General features: G+C 46.7%; 1 protein-coding gene across 3 annotated transcripts in view; it reads left to right on the top strand.

Annotated features, from left to right (window-relative positions):
• The window catches only part of atp9b (ATPase phospholipid transporting 9B (putative)), a 341,291-nt gene that overhangs the window by 81,588 nt on the left and 234,952 nt on the right, over nucleotides 1-24,751 (top strand). For all 3 annotated transcript variants that reach the window (XM_033019057.1, XM_033019056.1, XM_033019058.1), the window contains 3 exons: nucleotides 758-866; nucleotides 4,337-4,395; nucleotides 21,927-21,978. In XM_033019057.1, the coding sequence (XP_032874948.1) occupies nucleotides 758-866; nucleotides 4,337-4,395; nucleotides 21,927-21,978 (220 nt within the window). The remainder of the gene's footprint in view (nucleotides 1-757; nucleotides 867-4,336; nucleotides 4,396-21,926; nucleotides 21,979-24,751) is intronic.

Raw genomic sequence — 24,751 nt, 5'->3', positions numbered from 1 at the left:
TCCTAGCTGGATCCCAAACAGTTGGAAAAATTATGTTAAAAGACTATCAACATTTAGCTTAATTATGTCAACCCTATAAAAAAATATTTTTGTTTGCTCAATATATTTTTGTCATGCTATTTTTTTCTCTTGGCAAAAGCAAAAACAAAAATGATGTTGTCAAGCTGGAAAGGATACAGAGAAGATTTGTGGATGTTGCCGGGACTGGAGGGACTGAGCTATAGGGAGAGATGTTGAGTAGGCTGGGACTGTATTCCTTGGAGCGCAGGAGGATGATGATCTTATAGAGGTGTATAAAATCTTGAGAGGAATAGATCAAGTAGATGCACAGAATCTCTTGCCCAGAGTAGGTGAATCAAGGACCAGAGGGCATAGGTTTAACCTGAAGTGGAAAAGATTTAATAGGAATCTGAGTGGGAACTTTGTCACACAAAGGGTGGTGGTTGTATGAAACGAGCTGCCAAAGGAGGTTGTTGAGACGGGGACTATCCCAACATATCAGAAACAGTTCCACAGATATATGGACAGGACAGGTTTGGAGTGATATGGGACAAATGCACGCAGGTGGGACTAGCATAGCAAGGACATGTTGGTCGATGTAGGCAATTTGTGCCGGTGGGCCTGTTTCCATGCTGTATGACTCTATATCAAGTAATTTGTATTTTTGAATCTAAATTATTTTTGTCACTGGGTTGCTGGTACATCTTGGGCATTAATATTTTGATTTCCAATAATGTCTAATCTTTTTTTTAAATAGGGCTTTGTTATGGCAGTGACAATGACTCGAGAAGCATTAGATGAATTTCATCGCTATCAACGAGATGAGGAAATGAATTCACAGTTCTACAGCAAGCTTACCATACGAGGTTAGAATGTTCCTCCAAGAATACTACAATAAAATCTGTTAGATGGTTTAGCAAGTAGCTTCTAGTTTGGGGAATTTTCTGCAGTCGGCAATGATCCTGATTCTGAATATTGCTTTTTTTTGTTAATACCATGCAACTTTAAGATGTTCCCTCTTCGGTCAAATAATGCCTGCACAAGAAAATACAGTAAGCAGATAACAAAGGGACGTAGTTAAATGATAGTTGAAATTGATCCAGTGCATAGAAGCAGAATTACATTTAATGTTCCAATTTGCAATATATTGCAGAAAAACATTTGTTAATGTGGTTTCTTCAACTTTCATTTGCTGAATGGTATTATTACGCTTTTCTTGTTGGATGTTCTGCAGTATAAAAATGAATTGTTTTGGATTGTTTTGTGCTCCAATGAATTTTGACTTTAAAATTTTGGGAAAAAAATATATCTAGCATAATATGTTGTATGCAAATATCATTTATATTTGAATTAAACTACATTTTACTGCAATAACGGCATTATAAGTGCGTTCGGTATTCCAAAAAACATAAGGAATCATGGGATTTGTCAAAGGTCAAAAGCTATAATGGTAAATAGATCTCAGCGCTATAGGTACAGTGAGCATACTTTTGGCCCGATTTTTTTTTTTTTTTTTTTTTTCTTTTTTTAAACTTCTATTTGGCATGGCTGATTCAAAGTACCAAGATATGAAGCTGGAAGATTTTATGTCATGGAAAGTCGATGCTTTGAGGATTTTTTTAGCGGAGAGGGGGTTAAAAAAAAGGGAAGAAAAGCTGAACTTACAGCTCTTGCTATATGCAGCTCTTGCAGCAATTTAAATCAGTACAAAGAACTCCTTAAAGTCTATTGAAAGTTATAGAAATCATACATTTAATTTCATTCCCCACCCTCAAGAACAAAATATAAAAAATGCATGTCATTTATCTTCGCGATCTCGCTCACTCAAAGAGGCATGAACCAATAAAAACGAGAAAAAACATTGCAGCTTTGTACATGGGCAAAATAAATGCAACTAATTAATAGTTTTAAAACAGTATTTCCTTAACTAGAATAATGAAAGATCGAAAATATGGAGGAAATAAAGCCCTGTTTACACAAAGCAGCTCAGCGCCGCTCAGAGACCGGTGGAGGGGGGGAGAACCGGGCGGGGGACTGGACCGGCTCTCATCCGCAGAACCGCACCTCATTTGCACCCAGGATCGAACCCGTGTCCCGGCAGCCGCAAGTGCTGCAGAACCGCCTCTGGACCATCCCTGGTTCTTTCTCCCCCCCCCCCCCCCCCCCCCCCCACTCAAGTGTCCCATCCCTGCCCAGGGGGCGGCTGGAGACGTCCGGACCGACGGGACACCAGCCCCCAGGCCCACCACCAGCACAAACCCACAGCCAGTGCCAACTCCAGCCCAATCCCGCTCCAACTCCAGAGGAACCTGCTACAGATGGGCTACTACGGCGACAAGTGCCAGTTCGCCCGTGGCCTGGCCGAGCTGCGCTCTGCCCCTATGGTACCCGCTGACACTTCATCCAGCCGCGGCTGTCCATCTTCAGCAGGATCTCTGTGTCAGACTGAGGGGAGGGGGGTGGTGGTGGAGGGCTGCGGGCCAACCTGGCATAGCCGAGCTGGAGTTATCGGCTGCAAGTCCGGGGCCGCCCCGCCAGCCCAGGGCCACCCCGGACACCTCCGGACAGGGACGGGACACCGGGGAGGGTATGAGGATGGCCCAGCAGCAACAAGAGCACCCCGACCACTCACGAAACACAAGCCTGCACACAATGCAGCACCACCATTGCCGAGACTTTATAGCTAGTGACCTATGACCTGGGCATGCACAGTCGGAATACCAAACTCGCTTATTAAGAATGGAAGCTGCCATGGAATTCTCCACTGTTTAATTGGTAAATAAAGCATGAAATGTTTATCTTATTGAATTAATAAAAAGCAATTAAAGAAAACAAAATAGTAGTGAAATGATGTAGATTCTTCATCTCATTATGTGTTGGGACTGATATGATAAAACAACCCTGAAAGTCTAATTGGTTTCTTTGGTGTATCAAGATGTGACCAATTTAAAATAAGTACAGCTCAAAGAGTCAGGACCTTGTCATGACTTCTTTGCAGACATGAAGGTTTCAGGCACTTGGGTATTTAAAAACAGAAAATTGAATTTGTTTTTGCCTAGTAATCTGCAGGTTAAAAATTCTGAGATGAAATCTACATTACAGAGGGCTAGTGTGAAATCTGTAACAAGGAATGGAACGTGGTAGTTTCTGTGGGAATTGCTTCCTGACTTCCATAAATAGGTATTAAATGGCTGTATCTGATATGACCTAAGGAACAAGAGTTTTATCCATGCAGTTTCCCATTAGTTTCCTGTGGCCTTGTGCCCAGTATTATAATTGGAGTTAGGCCTACAGGATTAGATACAAGGTTCAGCAAATTGAAAAATAAACCTTGGGAAACTATTTTATTAAAATGACCACAGAACAGTAAACAGGATGAATTTCTACTTGTAAACATATACACATTCCAAGGAGGTTTCATGAAATTTACACAATTTGTTCTATTACACACAGAATGACAAGATATCTTAATGATCAAATATTACATGAACAGAAATTTGATGTAGTTAAGTTCCTACCATTTGCGGTGGGTATTTATAATGTATGTGCATCATTGTGATCTGATTGCTACAGTAAGTTAATAAAACAGATAAAGATGTTCCATTTACTTTCAAATGTTAAAAATAGCTAAGAGGTTTGGCACAGATTTATTATTTACAAATGCATTCTTGATTACATTTATTAACCGTGGAAATAACAATATTTTAAAGCAACTCTAGTAAGTTTTAAAAATGTTATGCATGATATTGACCATCTGAATTTTTCACCTTGCCAGGGTCTTCATAAGGAACAAAATAAAACTAGTTAGTTTTGCTAAGAGTACATCACCTCCTTAATACAAAGCACTGACCTTAATATTGATCACAGATAACATAAAAACATAATAGGAGCAAGAGTAGGCCACTTGATCTGCAAGCCTACCCAACCACCCAATATGATCGTGATTCACTCTCTCTTCCCCTTCTGTGAGAAGTAGCAACACCCCCCCCCCCCCCCCCCCTCCAACGTCACCTCCAAATGTCATACACCTGTCCAGTCATTTGTGAGTGTTCCACTAGTAGAAAGATCTTAACTCCTGTCATCATTACCCCTCAGGATCTTGTATGTTACAATAAGATCACCCCTGATGTTTCCTGCTCTGTTTAAAAAGAGTGTGCAGTTTTCTTTAATGTTCCTTTCCTCAAAGCAGTAAAAATAAAGAAAACGCCTGGAAGTAGAAATCATACTCTTTTTACTGATATTCAATCCGATATATTGCTACATTGTCCTGTTATAGGTATCTGATGATTCAACAAATATGAGACTGCTCAATATATGTTGTTTTTTTTATGTACAGGTAAAGTGCAGGTGAAGAGCTCTGATATCCAGGTTGGAGATCTTATTATAGTTGAGAAGGTGTGTATTTGCTGCATTTATTGCAATGGTTTTTCATATTATGAGCCAACTTTTTTTTCTAAATCCTTCACTGTGCTTCCTATGGCAATAACTATCAAATAAAATTAATTAAAATTCAAAAGAAAATAATTATGATTTTACTTTTGATAAAACAGTATTTCTGTAATTGCGTTGTGCTGCAGAGAATTTGGAAAGTATCTGAGGCATGAATCGGGGAGTCTGTTAAATAATATTCAGGTCCTTTTATATTTGTCATTATTAAACAGTCATGACACCCTGATGACAACTGTTATCCATGGATGCAAGGAGATATCACTGCTGTAATAATGCATAAAGTAATTGTATTCCCAGTGGTGTAGTTGGTAGAGCTGCTGCCTCACTGAATCAGCAACCCAGGTTTGATCTTGACCTCAAGTGCTATCTGCGCGAACATAGCTTTTTCTCCCTGTGCCTGCGTGGTTTTCTTCTGTGCTTTGGTTTCCTCCCAAAGAGGTGTGGGTTTGTAGGCGAATTGGCATCTGTAAAATTGCCCCTAATGTCTGGGGAGTCGATGAGAATGTGGGATGGTAGAATTAATATGAATGGACGATCAGTGGTCGGCATGGAATTGGTGGGCCAAAGGGCCTGTTTCCATGCTGTGTTTCTAAACTCTAAGCTATTATGTCTTGATATGAGAATGAGATATTGATTTATTGAGCAAAACACAAAGTGCTCGAGGAAATCAGTGGACCAGACAGCATCTCTGGAAAGAATGGACAGACTATTCTATGGAAGTGTCCATATGGTCATAATAAAAAGTTAGCAATGTGGTAACACAAGGAGGCAAGCATGATCATTTTGTTAAAGATGAGGGAAGTGCACAACATGAAGATGTTAAAGTTGTGGGACATGCAGCCAATAGATATGTCTCAAGGTGTGCACATTGCTGCACTTGTTCCATAGAACAGCCAGTGATGATTTCTATTTCCCCACAAAGTTGAGCTTAAGTTCTTTTTTATTTCTTATGCCTGTCAAAACTTTGTCATTGTGTTGGGTGCATTGAAATATTCATCCTTTCAAAGTTCCAAATATTCTTCTCCTTCTCCTTCTCTTCCACCAGGCAGGCAGCATCTCTGGAGAGGAGGAATGGGTGACATTTCGGGTCGAGACCCTTCTTCAGACCCGAAACGTCTCGACCCAAAACGTCACCCATTCCTTCTCTCCAGTGATGCTGCCTGTCCTGCTGAGTTACTCCGACATTTTGTGTCTACCTTCGATTTAAACCAGCATCTGCAATTCTTTCCTACACCTTAAATACCTGATTATTTGGCTCGTTAAGTTCATCTGGGCACAATGATAATTTTATAATTTAATTTATCTTCGGATGTTTTTGAATTTAGCATAATGTGGAAAAGCAGAAGCCCATTGATTCTCCACCTTTGGCAGATATTTTGTTTAAGCTAGGCTGATTTGGTCCAGCCCTTTACTCCAATCCTTTGTGCTGCCTTTTCCACCCAGTTACCCTATTGCAGATCAGTAGTTTATGAAAATGAGCAAATTGTTCTCAAGAAATTTGTTTACATATGCTTAATTAGTAAGAGTAATTTTGTTTAATCGGTGAGTAATTAGATTTAAGAAAAGTATGGAATATGCTGTGCATAAATATTGCATGCACATATAGACACAGGTAATGAATAATAATTTTCCATGGTGCAAAGCAGCTCAGTAGCTGCCATTCAATCTTCATTTCTTTGACAAGCTGGGCGCATGATTTTTACTCGGGTTTCTTCCACTTGTTGACAATGTTCCATTGCAAGTTTATTCAGATGATACCAGTAACCTGATAGTTGTTGGTTGGATCTTTGCCAGCATGATAGGAGGAGATCTCTGATCTATCTAGTTAAGAATGGGTCATGTGGATAAATTCTTAGTTTCCACGCAATATAACCTGGATCTTTTTAATTGCTGAATTATGTAGCAAGGACTGATAAGGTTAGGGAACGGTAGAATTCCGACATTATCAATTTGCTTTTTATATCCTCATGTATAAAGTATGTTGAGTTTGGATAGTGAAGTGTTTTTTAAAGAGCTTCCATCTTTCAATTTGCTCTAAACTTAGATTTCCTCTAAACCTTAGTTTTTAATATAATAATAATAATAATAATAATAATAATAATAATAATAATAATAACAATATCAGGAATACAAATAAAAACAAACTGCAGCAGATATGAGAAGGGGAAATAGTTAATATTTTGTCAGAGGGTAACAGATGTGACCTGTCCTGAGTAATTCACAGATTTTGTTATTTTAGATTTCTGGCATTTGCAGATTTTTCGCTTTTTAAAGTTTTTTCATTCAAATTTAATTTGGGTTACAATTCACAGACAACACTTGCAAATATTAGAACTGAAAATTCCAAATCTAAACTTGGATTATATCAGCCTGCAATCTCTTGATAGTTTAGTTAATTTTGAGAAGTGTCGACTGATGCCGATTAAACTGGAGGATGTCATTGGATAGAGTGTAACATTTTGTTTACATTTGCCATCAATGTTGAAAATCTAAGGTTAAATTTAGCAGAAATAATAAGGAAGTAAAATTCCGAGACTTCTGAAACTACACAATCATTCACCTGCGAGAACCTCGTTTCAAAATTGCTGAATATGGCTTCATAAAAAAGGAATTATTTCTAAACAATTCAGGAAATCGTTCTTAAATTGAAAGTCTTTTGAAGGAACTTTATTTTCTGGCCATCAAGGCAAAATGTGATCTAGTGTGGCATTGTGCCACACTTGTGGTATTCAAGTGCGGCAAAGTGGCACAGAGGTAGAGTTGCTGCCTAACAGCACCAGAGACCTGGGTTCGATCTTGACTTTGGGTGCTGTCTGTACGGAATTTGCACGTTCTCCCTGTACCGTATGGGTTTCCTCAGGGTGCTCCCGTTTCCTTCCATGTTCCAAAGATGTGCCAGTTCATAAGGTGATTGGCTTCTGTGGGTTTACCCTTGTATGTAGGATAGAACTAATGTACGAGTGATTGTTGCTCGTTAGGACTAAGGGCCTGTTTCTACGCTGTATCTCTAAACAAAACTGACCAGCAAATTCTAAAGATTGAACTAATGTACGGTGATTTTTCATCGTCTCGTTTTGGGAGGCGTTAGTCACGGGGTTTGTACCTGGGTTGATATTTAAGGCCGGGCATCGCCCGTGACCTTCAAGGAGTAGGGAGCTGTAATGGAGAGAATAAACACGTCTCGTACACACAACTTGTGTCCGCTTAGTTTTTGGCTGGACTCCTGCTAGCCCCCACTACACTGGTGACCCCGACGCCCAGGAGTGTAATCCTGGAAGGGAAATTTGGAAAAAAAAAAAGCATTCCGCCGCTGCCGCCTACAAGGCCAACGTGGCCAAACTCAATGCGGTCTCCCTGAAACTGCCTACATTTTGGACCTCGCTGCCCGGGGTTTGGTTTCCGACAGGCCGAGTCCCAATTCTACATCCGCAGCGTAACGGCCGACGAGACCCGTTACCACTATGTGGTAAGCGCTCTTGATCATGAGATGGCTGGTTGGGTCATACCGTACGTCGATAATCCGCCGGCGGTGGGTAAGTACACGGGCCTCAAGGAGCTGCTGCTCCGGATCTACGGGCTGAGCCGAATGGAGCGCGCGTGTTGGGTCCTCAACATGGGTAGGCTCGGCGACCGAAAGTCCACGGCCCTCATGAGCGAGATGCTCACACTCATGGGCGACCACCAGCCCTGCCCGCTTTTTGAATTTACTTAGCTGCAGCAGTTGCCGCGCGACATCCACTGGCAGCTCTCGGGGGAGAGCTTTGAGGATCTGATCAGAATAGCGGCGGGCGCCGACGAGCTGTGGTTGTCCGACCGGCAGCAAGTGGGTGCACTGGAATCCCTGGAATCTCCGGAGTCGCTGGACTGGGTCGATTCGGTACCCTGGAAGGCCCAGTGACCCAGGACCACGCCCACAAGAGCCACAGACCAGACAAGTGGCACAGGAGTGGAGGATAGCTGAGCAGTACCCAGGAGATCCATGGAGAAGGATGTGGTGTTTTTACCACCGACGCTGGGGTTCAATGGCCCGCCAATGTCGCCAGCTATGTTCGTTTCTGGGAAACTACAGTGCCGGCCGCCGATTGTCACCGCGGTGGCCGGCAGGATCCATCGCCTGTATGTCTGGGACCGGCGCTCGAGACTCAGGTGCTTGGTGGACACCGGGATGGAGGTCAGCATTTTGCCCCCATCTGGACTGGACATTCCTACTGGTAAGAGGGCCCCCCCCCCCCCCCCCCCCCCCCCATTAACTGCTGCGAATGGCAGTTCAATCCGCATATATGGCTTCCGCACGGTTCCCGTCATATTCGGAGCGTGCCATTTCACCTGGCCATTCATCATCGCGGACGTGGCCCAGCCGATGCTGGCCGCAGATTTCTTGCGAGCGCATTCGCTCGTGGACGTGAGGGGCCAAAGTCTCGTCCACGCGTCACCGTTCGAGAAGATCTTGCACTCTACTGCGCCCACAGTGCCGGTCAGCAACCCCGTAGCGACGGTGGACAATGTCTACACCCAGGTACTGGCTGAGTTTCTGGACATTATCACCCCCAAGTTCTGCTCGGCCAGCCTGAGGCATGATGTCATGCACCATATTCTGACATCCGGTCCACCACTCCACGCCCGCGCCCACAGGCTTGCTCCCGACAAGCTCCTCATAGCCAAGGCGGAGTTTCGGAGCATGGAGGCCATGGGCATCGTTCGATGCTCCAATAGCCCATGGGCCTCCCTGCTGCACATGGGGCTGTGTGGGGACTGTAGATTGGTCATTTCCGACTAACCAATTGTAGTGCTTGTTAGTAGTAGCTCCCCGCCTACTATGTGACTGACATTGCTGAACGCTGGCACCTTTTCGAGCGTGACTACATTCATTACATTCGTATTGTTCATTGCAACGATCCTCCAGATGTACGTGCTTCCGTGCTACTAAACCTGGCTGGCCCTGAGGCAATGAAACGTGCGGACCGTTTTACTTTTGAGCCTGCTGTTTAAGACCCCAACGGCCTGATCTAAGTGCCTGCAGAAACGATTGATGACCCTGCTGTCCTGCTTGCAAAGTTTAGACAGTTGTGCGACCTTCCAACGAACTCAATAATCGAACGCACCAAGTTTTTTGCTTGTATGCAGCAAGTTGGCGAACTAATAGAGTGCTTTATCAGCGACTTAAAAGACATGGCTGCACGCTGTCATTTTCAAAATTTATGCGATGAACTGGACAAGCTCGCTTGGAGGTATGCTCAGTGACAAGGTGAGAGATGAATTACTTCGTAACACTGAACTGACTCTAAATGAAGCCGAACACGCCTGTCGGATTGCTGAGATAACGGCTTCTCACACTAAGTCTGTGACCTCTGGGCAGCGCCCCCAATATAGTGTTAATCTTACAGACACCTCCTGTCATTTCAAGCATCCGCAGCCTTCCCCTGCCTGGCAGCAGCAAAGGTCTGATGCCAATGTCCTAATTGTAACTATTCTCATGCTCCGGGTCGGGAGTTCTGTATTGCTTATGATAAAACTTGCAATTTCTGTAAGAAATTCAACCACTTTGTAAGATGTTGCCATTCCCATGCGACTCAATCCGTCCCAAGGATGAGTTTGCACCTGTTACAACATGAGCTTGCTGATAACGAAAGCCAAGAGCTCGAGGAGCTATTCCCCGCTCAGCTATCTGAAAGTGAAGATAACAGTTCAGCCATCCACTCCCTCCTCCCTTTCTCTAACGAGCAGCTTGACCCTGAAGTCACCATGATTGTGAATAACAAGCCTGTGATCGCTAAGATTGATACATAGAAACATAGAAAATAGGTGCAGGAGTAGGCCATTCGGCTCTTCGAGCCTGCACCGCCATTCAATATGATCATGGCTGATCATCCAACGCAGTACCCTGTACCTGCCTTCTCTCCATACCCCCCTGATCCCTTTAGCCACAAGGGCCACATCTAACTCCCTCTTAAATATAGCCAATGAACTGGCCTCAACTACCTTCTGTGGCAGAGAATTCCACAGATTCACCACTCTTTGTGTAAAAAATGATTTTCTCATCTCGGTCCTAAAAGACTTCCCTCTTATCCTTAAACTGTGACCCCTAGTTTTGGACTTCCCCAATATCTGGAATAATCTTCCTGCATCTAGCCTGTCCAACCCCTTAAGAATTTTGTACGTTTCTATAAGATCCCCCCTCAAGCTTCTAAATTCTAGCGAGTACAATCCGAGTTTATCCAGTCTTTCTTCATATGAAAGTCTTGCCATCCCAGGAATCAGTCTGGTGAACCTTCTCTGTACTCCCTTTATGGCAAGAATGTCTTTCCTCAGATTAGGAGACCAAAATACTCCAGGTGTGGTCTCACCAAGACCCTGTACAACTGCAGTAGAACCTCCCTGCTCCTATACTCAAATCCTTTTGCTATGAATGCTAACATACCATTTGCTTTCTTCACTGCCTGCTGCACCTGCATGCCTACTTTCAATGACTGGTGTACCATGACACCCAGGTCTCGTTGCATCTCCCCTTTTCCTAATCGGCCACCATTCAGACAATAGTCTACTTTCCTGCTTTTGCCACCAAAGTGGATAACCTCACATTTATCCACATTATACTGCATTTGCCATGCATTTGCCCACTCACCCAACCTGTCCAAGTCACCTTGCAGCCTCCTAGCATCCTCCTCACAGCTAACACTGCCCCCCAGCTTTGTGTCATCTGCAAACTTGGAGATGTTGCATTCAATTCCCTCACGAGATCATTAATGTATATTGTAAATAGCTGGGGTCCCAGCACTGAGCCTTGCGGTACCCCACTAGTCACTGCCTGCCATTCTGAAAAGGACCCGTTTACTCCTACTCTTTGCTTCCTGTCTGCCAGCCAGTTCTCTATCCACATCAATACTGAACCCCCAATACCGTGTGCTTTAAGTTTGCATACTAATCTCTTATGTGGGACCTTGTCGAAAGCCTTCTGAAAGTCCAGATATAACACATCCACTGGTTCTCCCTTATCCACTCTACTAGTTACATCCTTGAAAAATTCTGTAAGATTCGTGAGACATGATTTACCTTTCATAAATCCATGCTGACTTTGTCCAATGAATTCACCACTTTCCAAATGTGCTGCTATCCCATCTTTAATAACTGACTCCAGAATTTTCCCCACCACTGATGTTAGACTAACTGGTCTGTAATTCCTTGTTTTCTCTCTCCCTCCCTTTTTAAAAAGTGGGGTTACATTAGCTACCCTCCAGTCCTCAGGAACTACTCCAGAATCTAAAGAGTTTTGAAAAATTATCGCTAATGCATCCACTATTTCTGCGGCTACTTCCTTAAGTACTCTGGGATGCAACTTATCTGGCCCTGGAGATTTATCGCCCTTTAATCCATTCAATTTAGCTAACACCACTTCCCGGCTAACCTGGATTTCACTCAGTACCTCCATCTCATTGAACCCCTGGTCCCTTGCTATTTCAGGCAGATTATTTAAGACTTCCTTAGTGAAGACAGAACCAAAGTAGTTATTCAATTGGTCTGCCATGTCCTTGTTCCCCATGATCAATTCGCCTGTTTCTGACTGCAAGGGACCTACATTTGTTTTAACTAATCTTTTCCTCTTCACATATCCATAAAAACTTTTGCAGTCAGTTTTTATGTTCCCTGCCAGTTTTGTTTCATAATCTATTTTCCATTTCCTTAATTAAGCCTTTTGTCCTCCTCTGCTGGACCGCTACCAGTCCTCTGGCTGCTTTTTCTGGCTAATTTATATGCTTCATCTTTTGTTTTGATACTATCCCTGATTTCCCTTGTTATCCACGGATGCACTACCTTCCCTGATTTATTCTTTTGCCAAACTGGGATGAACAATTGTTGTAGTTCATCCATGCTGTCTTTAAATACCTTCCATTGCATATCCACCGACAACCCTTTAAGAATCAATTGCCAGTCTATCTTGGCCAATTCACGTCTCATACCCTCAAAGTCACCTTTCTTTAAGTTCAGGACGCTTGTTTCTGAATTAACAATGTCACACTCCATCCTAATGAAGAACTCAACCATATTATGGTCATTCTTGCCCAAGGGGCCACGCACAACAAGACTGCTAACTAACCCTTCCTTATTACTCAATACCCAGTCTAGAATAGCCTGCTCTCTCGTTGGTTCCTCTACACGTTGGTTTAGAAAACTATCCCGCATACATTCCAAGAAATCCACTTCCTCAGCACCCCTGCCAATTTGATTCACCCAATCTATATGTAGATTGAAGTCACCCATTATAACTGATACGGGAGCAAAGTGTAATGTCATCTCGTTATCTGAGTTTAAAAACATACGTAATGCTGAACATGTTGAAAAGGCCTCGGCCACGCAACGGTGGTGATATTCTACACTTGCTTGGAGAAACTGATTTAAACTGCATCATAGACTCGCAGTCTCATACCCTTAAGTTTTATATCGTCAAAGGGGATTCTGTAACTGCGTGGTATCAATACATGCCACGATCTAAGCCTAGTCTACTTTGGCAGTGCTGTCCATCAACTCTTTCTCGCTGGGGGCCCCACTCAGCAAATACTCTCTCAATATATAGAACTGTTTAATGATGAGCTTGGTAAGCTGCCCGTCAAGTACAACATCGCCGTTGATCCCAACGTCACTCCTGTGGTTTGAGCACCACATCGTGTTTCGCATGCCACGCACGACAGAGTACACAATGAGCTCAAGCGGATGGTCTACCTGGGTTTCATTGCTGAAGTTACTGAATAATCTGACTGGGTGGTTGCAACAAAGAAAAACAAGGAAGAAATCCGTATCTGCATCAACCCCATGGACCTCAACACAGCAATGAAATGCCCACACTACCCTATGCGAACGGTAGAGGAAGTTGCTGCTCAAATAGGCAACGCATCAGTGTTTTCCGTTCTGGATGCCAAAAGCTCATTTTGGCAGATTGCGCTGGTCCCAGACTCGTCCAACCTTACTATGTTCGGCACCCCATTCGGTCGTAACAAATTCCTGAGAATGCCCTTTGGCATCAACTCTGCCAGTGATGTTTTCCAGGGCACCATGGAACAACTGTTTGCGGGGTATCCATGTGCCATCATTTTTGATTACATTCTCGTTTACGGGCATGACTTGGCTGAGCATGACGCCAATCTGAAGTGAGTGCTGGACCGTACCAAAGAGATTCAGGTCAAACTCAATCCCCTGAAGTGCAAGTTTCGGGTCCCTGAAGTTACCTACGTCGGACATATTTTCACAAGTGATGGTCTCAGACCAGACCCATCAAAAACTGTTGCTATCAACGAAATGCCGGTTCCTACTGACGTTACGAGTCTACAAAGGTTCCTTGGAATGGTCAACTACCTGGGGAAATTTATTCCCAACCTCAGTGATGTATCTGTCCCCCTGCAGGAACTGACACATAAAGACACTGCATGGTCCTGGTATCCGCAGCACCAAAGAGCTTTTGATATCCTCAAGTTGCAGCTGGCCAGCGCACCCACCCTCGCCTACATCGCTTTGGAGTTACCAGTAACACTCACATGTGATGCGTCCCAGTACGGACTTGGCGCTGCTTGCCTGCAGACCACTACTGATGGCAACTGCAAGCCTGTTTCATATGCCTCTTGCACACTGACCGATGCTAAACAACGTTACACTCAGATTGAAAAAGAATTGCTTGCAGTGGTTTTCGCCTGCACTAAATTCAAATACTTTATTTTTGGGAAGTCTGTGACAATAAAAAGAGACCACCAGCCGCTGGTCACTGTCTTGAATAAACCCATTCATGCCGCTCCGGCTCGCCTACAATGGATGATGATACAGCTGCAGCGTTGTGATTTCAACATTGTCTACAAAAAAGGCAAGGACATGCACACAGCTGACACGCTATCAAGGGCCCCACGCAAAACCAGCGAACAACAGCACTCTGAACAGGACCAGTTCTCAGTAATGAAGGTATCGTATGTTCCCACTGGTTGCCTAAGCAGCCTGGCAGAGCACACGGCTGCTGACGAAACTTTACAATTGCTGTCAACGGCGTGGCTGGCCGGATAAACAACACCACCCCGCTCGCGATCTGCCCGTACTTCCTGGTTCGTGATGAACTGGTGTTACAGAACAGGATAAAAGTCAAGGGTCACAAAGCAGTTGTCCCAGCCTTTCTCCGGGACAAGTACTTAGATGCTGTCCACAGGGGCCACCCCGGTGTGGAGGCAACCTTACAAGGGCACAGAGCACATTTTACTGGCCTGGCATGACCAAATACATACGTGACAAAACTGAAGTCTGCGCCATCTGCAAAAGCCTGACGCCACACCAGCAGAAGCAGCCCTTACTGCCGCACCCGCTTCCTCCTCTACCGTGGTCCACTTTAGCCACCGACATGTTCGAATGACATGGGGAAAAACTATCTGGTTCTTGTTGACTCGTATTCGGGCTGGTTTGACATTGACCTACGCCAAACCATCACATCTGAAGCAGTTATCCAGAAGTTGCAACGCCATTTCTCCATGCACGATTCCCCTGCACGCCTTCTATCCGACAACGACAGTCAGTTCACCAGCCAGCTTTTCAAAAACTTCGCTCAACGATGGGACTTTCGACATATCACCAGCAGCCCTGAGTTTCCGCTGTCCAACGGGCCGTCCGAGGCGCAAAACAATTAATGGAGCGTTCTTATCTTGCTAAACCTGACGACTACCTGGAGCTGCACAATTTAAGGAACATTGCCAGGGATCCCATACTGGATTCTCCAGCCCAAACCCGTCCTGTCTCGTCAAACCCGTGCTGCCCTGCCTGTACCACAACAGCTTTTGCAGCCCGGGTCCGATCTCCGCCCGCGGTCCAGAAACAACTACAATTCAAGCGTGATGCACAAAAGCGTTTTGTGACTAAACCTCTCTCCAGTGGACAGGTTGTTCGCATCCAGACCAACAAGGGCTATGGCTGTCTGGGTCACATCCACAGCCCTGCCAAAGAACTGTGCTCCTGACTGGTAAGCGCGGAAGGGGCCATTTACAGATGCAATCGTCAACATCTCCTTCCTGTAAAGGACCCGCGTCCTGCGAATACGCGTTTTGTATACCCTCCCACTACCGGCCGACTGTTCCACTGCCAAAGACTGTGTCCCACGCGGCCTCTCCACGGTGTTCAATGCCCAGCTCGCCTATTTCACCACCTCCACTCGGCGGGTCTCTGGTGCCGTCCCAGGTCACATCCCCGATCCCCTCCCCAATCACTTCACCGGTGAAAGGAGGAGATGCGGATTCGTACAGCACACGCGCCGGACAGACCAGCAGGCCACCCATTAGATACGGCAATTTTGTGTGACCATCTATACTTCCTCATATGAGTTATTAGCGTTTTAGCTACTGTATTGTTTGGTCATCATGTATCCACGTATCTATGCTTTATTTTGTTTCTACAAGGAAAGATATAGATTGGTTATTTCCTACTAATCGATTGTAGTGCTTGTTAGTAGTAGCTCCGCCTACTATGCGATTTACATTACCAGGAGTTCACTTACTTAATTCAGTCTGAGTAGCTGCTAGTTACTGTAATGTCCTGCAGAGCAACGCTGTAAGTATACTTTAATAAATATGTGTTGTACCTTGATGTGTGTACGACTCGACTCATTACAGGGAATACCGCCGCCATAACGAGGCCATGACCGCTGATCGTTACCCCATTCCCCACATACAGGACTTCTCAGCCCATCTGGCCGGGGCTAGGTTCTTCTCCAAGATCGACCTAGTCCAGGGATATCACCAGATCCCCGTGCGACCGGAGGATGTCCCCAAGATGGCAATTATTACCCCGTTCGGGTTGTTCGAGTTCCTGTGGATGCCCTTTGGCCTCAAGAACGCTGCGCAGGCCTTTCGGCGCCTGATGGACACCATGGGGTGCGGGCTCGACTTCCTCTTTGTCTACTTGGATGGCATCCTCGTGGCAAGGCGCTCGCGAGAGGAACACTGCGACCACCTGCGTCTACTTTTCCAGCGCCTCAGTGACCATGGCCTCGTAATTAACCCTGGCAAGTGCCAGTTCGGCCTCCGGGCCATCAACTTCCTGGGGCATCAGGTGACACGGCACAGAACAGTACCTCTGTCGGACAGGGTTGAGGCAATCCGCCAGTTCCCGCGGCCTGCTACAGTACATGGCCTCCGGGAATTCATAGGGATGGAAACATTCTACCACCGGTTCGTTCCAGCGGCTGCCAAAATATTGCGCCGCTTTCCCAGTTGCTGACAGGCAAGCAACGGGAGATACAGTGGGACGTTGTCGCCACGGCGGCGTTTGAAGGGGCGAAGGAGGCCTTGGCTCGGGCGACTATGCTCGTGCATCCGTCGGGCGACGCCCCCACAGCCCTTACCGTGGATACCTTGGAGTCTGCGGTCCATGGCATTTTGGAAGTCGGTTAACGGCCGTTTGCGGCCTCTCGCCTGCTTTAGACGTCACCTGAGCGCTGCGGAACAGCGCTACAGCGCTTTCGACCGGGAGTTGCTCGCCTCACACCATGCAGTGCGGCACTTCCGGTACTTCCTCGAGGGCCGTAACTTCGTAGCCTTCATGGACCACAAGCCTCTCACGCTTGCTTTAGCCAAATTTTCGGATCCTTGGTCTTCCCGCCAGCAGCGCCTGCTGGCGGCTATTTCAAAGTATGCAACGGACGTCCAACACATCGCTGGGAAATGCAACCTAGTGGCGGATACCTTGTTCTGTCCTGCTTAACCTGGCATCGGGAATAGATTACTCTGCCTTGGTGGTGGCCCAGCTGGCGGACGATGAGATGCTGGCGTACCGCATCGTGATCTCCGGCTTGGTGCTTGAGGACGTGCCGTTGGGTTCCTCGGGTTCCATCCTCTGCGACGTATCCACGGGTCAGCCGAGGCCTATCGTTCCGGCAGCCTGGCGCCGTCGCATGTTTGAGGTGATCCATGGGCTGGCCCACCCATCCATCCGGGCCGCGATGGCTATGGTGTCTGCACGGTGGCACGGATTTCAGAAGCAAATCGCTCGCTGGGCCCGGGCGTGCATCCCGTGCCAGACATCGAAGGTGCATCGACACGTACAGGTGCCTGTTCAAGTATTCGTAGTACCACGCCGGCGGTTCGATCACGTACACGTGGACATCGTGGGGCCACTGCCTCCGTCCCGTGGTGTTTCGTACCTGCTTACGGTGGTTGACCATTTTACGCGGTGGCCGGAGGCAATCCCGCTCAAGGACACTTCAATGCAGTCGTGCCATCGTGGCAACTTGGATTGCCCGCTTTGGGGTTCCAATTCACCCAGTTCACGCCTGAACTGTGGTCCGCCATGGCCCGCCTGTTGGGGACACAGCTCCACCACTCGACAGAGTAACATCCCCAGTCGAATGGGTTGGTGGAGCGGTTCCACTCCTGTCTGAAGACTGCCCTGAAGGCTCGTCTCACGGGCCCTGGGTGGATGGACGAGTTACCATGGGTCCACTAGGGGCGCCGCATTGATGGCAGCCTCTGCCTACAGTCTGTCTGTTTTTCTGTCTTTTTATTATTAGTCAGTTTTAAAAGTTTGTTTTGGAGATTACTTTAGCTTTTCTATGTGGGGGAGGGGGGTAGGGTAAGGGGGAAATTTCCTGGCGAGGATGCGACTATTCTCCGAGTCGCGTCCTTGCGACCACCTGGATTGGAGCGGCCTTTCCTGCCCGGACCACAGCTTCAGCAGCGGCGGTGCAGTGCTGGATACATTGCGGGGCGGGCGATGCTTTACCTGGATCGCTGTTGAAGCTCCGGAGTGTTGAGCCTGTTTCTTGAACATCGGAGCTGTGGTTCGTAGAGCTTCCAGCGCGGGCGGCGCTGACTTCAACACCGCGGGGCCCTTTGCTGAGGGCCGCCAGAGGTGAATCTCCACCCAGCGCGTCCTGTAGACTTTGGGAGCCGTGGACTCCGATAGGAGGTGGCCGATTCGGATGTCCAAGCCGCTGAGGATGTCCTCCAGTCCTGATGTCGGACTTCCATCACCCCGGCGAGTGGGCCTGAACATCGGGCCGCCCGTTGCGGCGACAGTGGGTGGTTTGGGAGACCCCCGCCCACGGGAGGACAACAGAGGAGGATGACTAAATTTTGGAGCCTTCCCTCACAGTGGGAAACTTTGATCTCGCTGTGTGGGGATGTCTGCGTTAAAGACTATCATGTTCTGTGCTCTTTTTTATTGTATGGCTGTATGGCGACCACGCATTTCACTGTACCAATTGGTACATGTGACAAATAAATGTATCTTGTATCTTGTCCTGTTGGAGATTCGGACGGCCCCCAAGGAGGATCTGTCATCATTCTCCGCGGAGTTGGTGTATGCTGCTCTGCTCAGCGTCCCCGGGGAGTTCGTCCCTGCTCCTAGGAACCGCCGTCATCGGTGCTGGTCCGCTTGCGGGAAAGGGTCGGCGCTCTGTCTCCCATCCCAACGTCGCGTCCCATGTGCCACTGCCGCTGATGGGCTGCCCATACGTCTTTCTTTGCCGTGACTCCCACAGGTCGCCTTTGCAGCGCCCGTATCAAGGTCCCTTTCGTGTGCTGCGGCACAGGCCTGCTATATTTGATTTGGACATGGGAGGCCGGCATTAATCTGTGTCTGTGGCTCGTTTGAAGCCGGCCCACTTAGACCTGAGTGAGCCAGTCCATGTGGCTCAACCACCCCATTGCGGGCGTCCGCCGTCCCGGGCTCCCGGAGATTCTTCCGAACCGAGCAAGTCCCCAGGGTGTGGGGTGGTATCTACGCGTTCTGGCCGCCTCGTTCGGCATCCCGTCCGGTTCGGTGCCTCTGCTTCTGGGGTGGTCATGTGGCGGTACCTGGTGGCAAGCCATGGGCACAATGAACCCTCGGCTCTGGAGGGCGGCCTCTCGGTGTGGCCGCCCTCCAGAGCCCCTAGTCATGGGGCTTGAACCTGGGTTGGTATTTAAGGCCGGGCAACGCCCGTGACCTTCGAGTAGGGAACGGTATCGGAGAGAATAAACACTGCTCGTAACTTGTGTCCGCTTAGTTTTTGGCTGGACTTCTGAGAGTCCACGCTACAATATAAAGATATTGCGAGAAGCTTTTGCATTCTCAAGAATACCATATATGCAAGTACTTTATATCCTACAAAAACACTTCATAGTTATCACTTCAATTGAAAAAGGTAGTTAAAGATTAATATAATATATCACCTTGGACATTAAATTAAATTGGGTTAGAGGTGCTAAGAAATCCAGTGGCACGTGTTCTCTTATCAATATACTGCTATCATAAAACAAAAGATAAAGAACTAAATATAAACAAAACATTGGTTTGACTTCTAGATATCAAAGGCCAAGACATTGTAGTAAACATATTTAACGGCTTTGGGAACATCTGGAGGCACATCAGCGCCTCTACTTCCTGAGAAGATTATGGAGAGTCGGTATGTCGAGGAGGACCCTCTCGAACTACTACAGGTGCACAGTAGAGAGCATGCTGACCGGTTGCATCGTGGCTTGGTTCGGCAACTTGAGCGTCCAGGAGCGGAAAAGGCTGCAAAAAGTTGTAAACACTGCCCAGTCCATCATTGGCTCTGACCTCCCTACCATCGAGGGGATCTATCGAAGTCGCTGCCTCAAAAAGGCTGCCCACACCATCCTGGCCACACACTCATCTCTCCACTGCCTTCAGGCAGAAGGTACAGGAGCCTGAAATCTGCAACATCCAGGTTCAGGATCAGCTACTTCCCCACAGCCATCAGAACACAACTTCAAACAAACTCTGAACTATAACAGCCTATTGCACTTTATCTGTTTATTTATGTGTGTATGTATATATTCTATGGTATATGGACACACTGTTCTGTATTTATGCCTACAATATTCTGTTGTGCTGCAGCATGCAAGAATTTCATTGTCCTATCTGGGACACATGACAATAAAGTCTCTTGAACGCTCTTGAAATGAAGAGGCAAAAGAGGTTTAATATGATAACAGAACTAAATTATACCAGCCAGGAATGATGAACAGGCTACAGAAGGAAAAAACTGAGATAATATATATATTTATATATATATAAATAAAAAACTGATCTTGGATGTTTACTTGTGGGGATGTTTGCTTGCTTGAACTTTTTCTTTGATTCACATCTCGAATACCCGACGTGGTAACGGTGAAATCTTTACATATTCCGTTAGAGATTTACCTCATGATTTCAAAAATCCCCTCATCTGTAAATTTGATTCATTATTTCCTTAGTTTTTTTTACTAAAATTGTTCACCAGTCTGACATCTTTTTAAAATCTAACGAGCTGGATGACGTCACAATGCCTTTGCTCCTCGCGGCAAGCTGCGCAGAATATTCAACGCGCAGGGGCACTGTTTTCCACGAGCTGCCTCGGCTCCTCACGGCCAGCTGCACACACAGCCTGCTGGGCACTGTTCCCCGCTGGAGGTCGTGTGCTCCGTTGATAAAGTTGGCAATACATCAACTTGATGATTGGCTGCCTGCAAACTGTCAATATAGGCAGTCCCTGATTGTGTCAATACTCGCACTCGGCCGTCCATCCGCAGGGCAGCGCCCCGCACCTTCCCCCTCCCCTTCCCTCTTCCCCCTCTCTCCCCCTCCTCTCCTCCCTTCCCCCCCTCACTCTCCCCCTCCAGCCCTCTGCCCTCCCTCCACCTCTCCCTCCACCTCCCCCTCCCCCTCCCCTTCCACATCCCTTCTCACCTACTCTCCCCCACTCCCCTCTCTCCCTCCCCCTCCCTTTGCCCCCCTCTCCTCCCACTCCCCCCCTCTCACTACCCCCTCTCACTCCCTCCCTCTCTCTCCCCCCCACTCCACCCTCTCTCTCTCTCTCTCTCTCTCTCTCTCTCTCTCTCTCTCTCTCTCTCTCTCTCTCTCTCTCTCTCTCCCTCCCCCTCTCTCCCCCCCCCCCCTCTCCCCTCTCTCCCCCACTCCCCTCCCCCTCCCCCCCTCCCCTCCCCCTCTCCCCCCTCCACCTCCCCCCTCCACCTCCCCCCTCTCCCTATCACCCTCCCTCACCTGTGTGTGTGTGGGGTGGTTAGTGTGTGTGTGTGTGTGACGCCGCAGGCCCCCCCCCCCCCCCCCCCCCACAACCAATGGGTTCCCCTTGGTCTAGTATCGTTTAAAATTATGGTTTGAATGGGCAGTTCTTGGAGGGGAGTTCAAATTCAGTCGACATAAAAGAAGTTAAAATTGAAGAACATATTCACATTATTTTACCCTGGAATGGTGAGAATATGAAAGGGCTCATGTATCAAAAAGTCAGTCCATTTGTGAATTTCTACATAGATACTTGAGGAAAGGAATCGTGTTAGAATGTGGAGAATGGTCAGAATGTAGTGAAAGGTCAGATAATTCTTCTGTCATGTAGGGCTGAAAATCATTTAGCTGTCCTGTAAATTCTGTGTAATATTGAAGTGCAATTCCATCTTCAGTAGATATTTTGAAATACAGTCAGTTTGGATCGATGTATTTAATTGTGTCATCTTTTATTTCAGAATCAGCGGATACCTGCTGACATGATCTTTTTGAGAACATCAGAAAAAAATGGTGAGCAATTTTCAGTGCTTTCTCGTAATTAGAAGAAACAGAAATGTGTCTGCAGTTCATAACATTTCACACAATGCCCAAATAAATGTTCAAAGCAATGAACAGCATACATATTGAATGTTGATGCATATTGAAAATATTTTTAAGAACATTTATCCTCCAGCTAAAATATTCTGATTTGATTTGAATCCATTTACTTTTGCCAGCAGTGAAGAATAAGTTTTAGTACAACTAAAGTCTTGTAGTGAATAAATATCAATTTTTGCCTGCAGTGGCGGACTGGGTCTAAAAATATTGGTTGTCAGGAGACAAAGGAGGCCCACTTCATCTGGGGCCCACTTGATATAGGGGGCCCACTTCATCAGGGGCCCACTTGCCATCGGGCAAGCTGACACCCTGGCCAGTCCGCCACTGTTTGTCTGTAATATTGGTAGATATTTAAAAAAGGTCAATGTAGAAATGCATCAGCAGAGTTGATTACTAATGATATTCAAGTTTATCTCCGCTACATTGACGACTGCATTGGTGCCACCTCCTGCGCCCATGCAGAACTCACTGACTTCATCCATTTCACCACTAACTTCCATCCGGCACTCAAATTCACTTGGACCATTTCCGACATCTCCCTACCGTTTCTGGACCTCACTCTCTCCATCGTAGGTAACAGATTACTGACCAACATCTACTATAAACCCATTGACTCCCATGGTTATCTGAACTACACTTCTTCCCACCGTGTAAGGACTCTATCTCCCTACTCCCAATTCCTCCGTCTACGCCGCATCTGCACCGTTCATCTCCAAATCAATGCATCGGAGATGTCCTCATTCTTTAGTTCAGTTCATTCCGAGGAGGAAGAAAGAAAGATTCAAAGGGGGGAAAGGGGGGACCATGGCTGACAAGGGACGTCAGAGACAGTATAAAAATTAAAGCGAAGAAGTACAACGTAGCAAAGATGAGCGGGAAGTAAGGGGATTGGGTAATGTTTAAAGAACAACAGAAGATAAGCAAAAAGACAATATGGGGAGAAACGATGAGGTACGAAGGTAAGCTAGCCAAGAATATAAAGCAGGATAGTAAAAGCTTCTTTAGGTATGTAAAGAAGAAAAAATTAGGACCAAAGTTGGACCCTTGAAGACTGAAAAATGTGAACTTATTATGGGGAACAAGGAAATGACAGATGAGTTGAATAGGTACTTTGGATCTGTCTTCACTAAGGAGGACACAAACAATCTTCCTGATATAGTAGTGGGCAGAGGATCTGGAGTGACGGAGGAACTGAAGGAAATCCACATTAGACAGGAAATGGTGTTGGATAGACTGATGGGACTGAAGGCTAATAAATCCCCAGGGCCTGATGGTCTGCATCCCAGGGTACTTAAGGAAGTGGCTCTAGAAATCATGGATGTATTAGTGATAATTTTCCAATGTTCTATAGACTCAGGATCAGTTCCTGTGGATTGGAGGGTAGCTAATAATAATAATAATAATACATTTTATTTATGGGTGCCTTTCAAGAGTCTCAAGGACACCTTACAAAAATTGAGCATGTATAGGAAAAACATGTAAGGGGAATGAAATAAATAGTAGAGACATGACTAGTACACAAAGTAAAGACAGAATTCAATACAAAACACAGCATGAGGCAATTAATGCACAGATGAAAAGGGACGGGGACGTGGGGCTAAGGATAGGCAGAGGTGAAGAGATGGGTCTTGAGGCGGGACTGGAAGATGGGGAGGGACACGGAATTGCGGATCAGTTGGGGGAGGGAGTTCCAGAGCCTGGGAGCTGCCCTGGAGAAGGCTCTGTCCCCAAAACTGCGGAGGTTGGACTTGTGGATGGAGAGGAGACCGGCTGATGTGGATCTGAGGGACCGTGAGGGTTGGTAGGGGGAGAGGAGGTCAGTGAGATATGTGGGGGCCAGATGGTGGAGGGCTTTGTAGGCGAGGACCAGGATTTTGTAGGTGATCCGGTGGGAGATGGGAAGCCAGTGAAGTTTTTTGAGGACTGGAGTGATGTGATGCCAGGATTTGGTGTGGGTGATGAGTCGGGCGGCTGCGTTCTGGACCAGTTGGAGTCGGTTGATGTAGTTGGAGCTGATGCCAAGGAGAAGTGAGTTGCAATAATCCAGTCGGGAGGAGATGAAGGCATGGATGAGTCTTTCAGCAGCAGGCGGTGTGAGAGAGGGTCTGAGTTTGGCGATGTTGCGGAGATGAAAGAAGGAGGTTTTAATGACATGGCGGATGTGAGGCTCAAGGGAGAGGGTGGAATCAAAGATCACGCCAAGGTTGCGGGCCTGGGGAGATGGGGAGACAGTGGTGCCGTCGATGGTGAGAGTGGGGTTATTGATTTTGCTGAGTGTGGCTTTGGAGCCTATGAGGAGGAATTCTGTCTTATCGCTGTTGAGTTTGAGGAAATTATGTTGCATCCAGGTTTTTATAGCTGACAAACAGGAGTTGATATGGGAGAGGGGGGGGTTGTGGGGGGATTTGGTGCCAAGGTAAATTTGGGTGTCATCAGCGTAACAGTGGAAGTCCAGATTGAAGTGGCGGAGTATCTGACCAAGGGGGAGGATGTAGATGATGAAGAGGAGGGGGCCGAGTACGGAGCCTTGGGGAACGCCTTGAGTGACTGCGGCTGTAGCAGAGGTGTGGTTGTGGAGAGAGATGAAGTGGGATCTGTTGGAAAGGTAGGAACGGAGCCAGCTGAGTGCAGAGCCTTCAATGCCGAGGTCCTTGAGTCTGGTGAGCAGGATGTTATGGTTCACTGT

The sequence above is a fragment of the Amblyraja radiata genome, chromosome 4, assembly GCF_010909765.2.
Source record: "Amblyraja radiata isolate CabotCenter1 chromosome 4, sAmbRad1.1.pri, whole genome shotgun sequence".
Classification (NCBI taxonomy): Eukaryota; Metazoa; Chordata; class Chondrichthyes; order Rajiformes; family Rajidae; genus Amblyraja; species Amblyraja radiata.
This window is presented reverse-complemented; position numbering and strand designations above follow the sequence as displayed.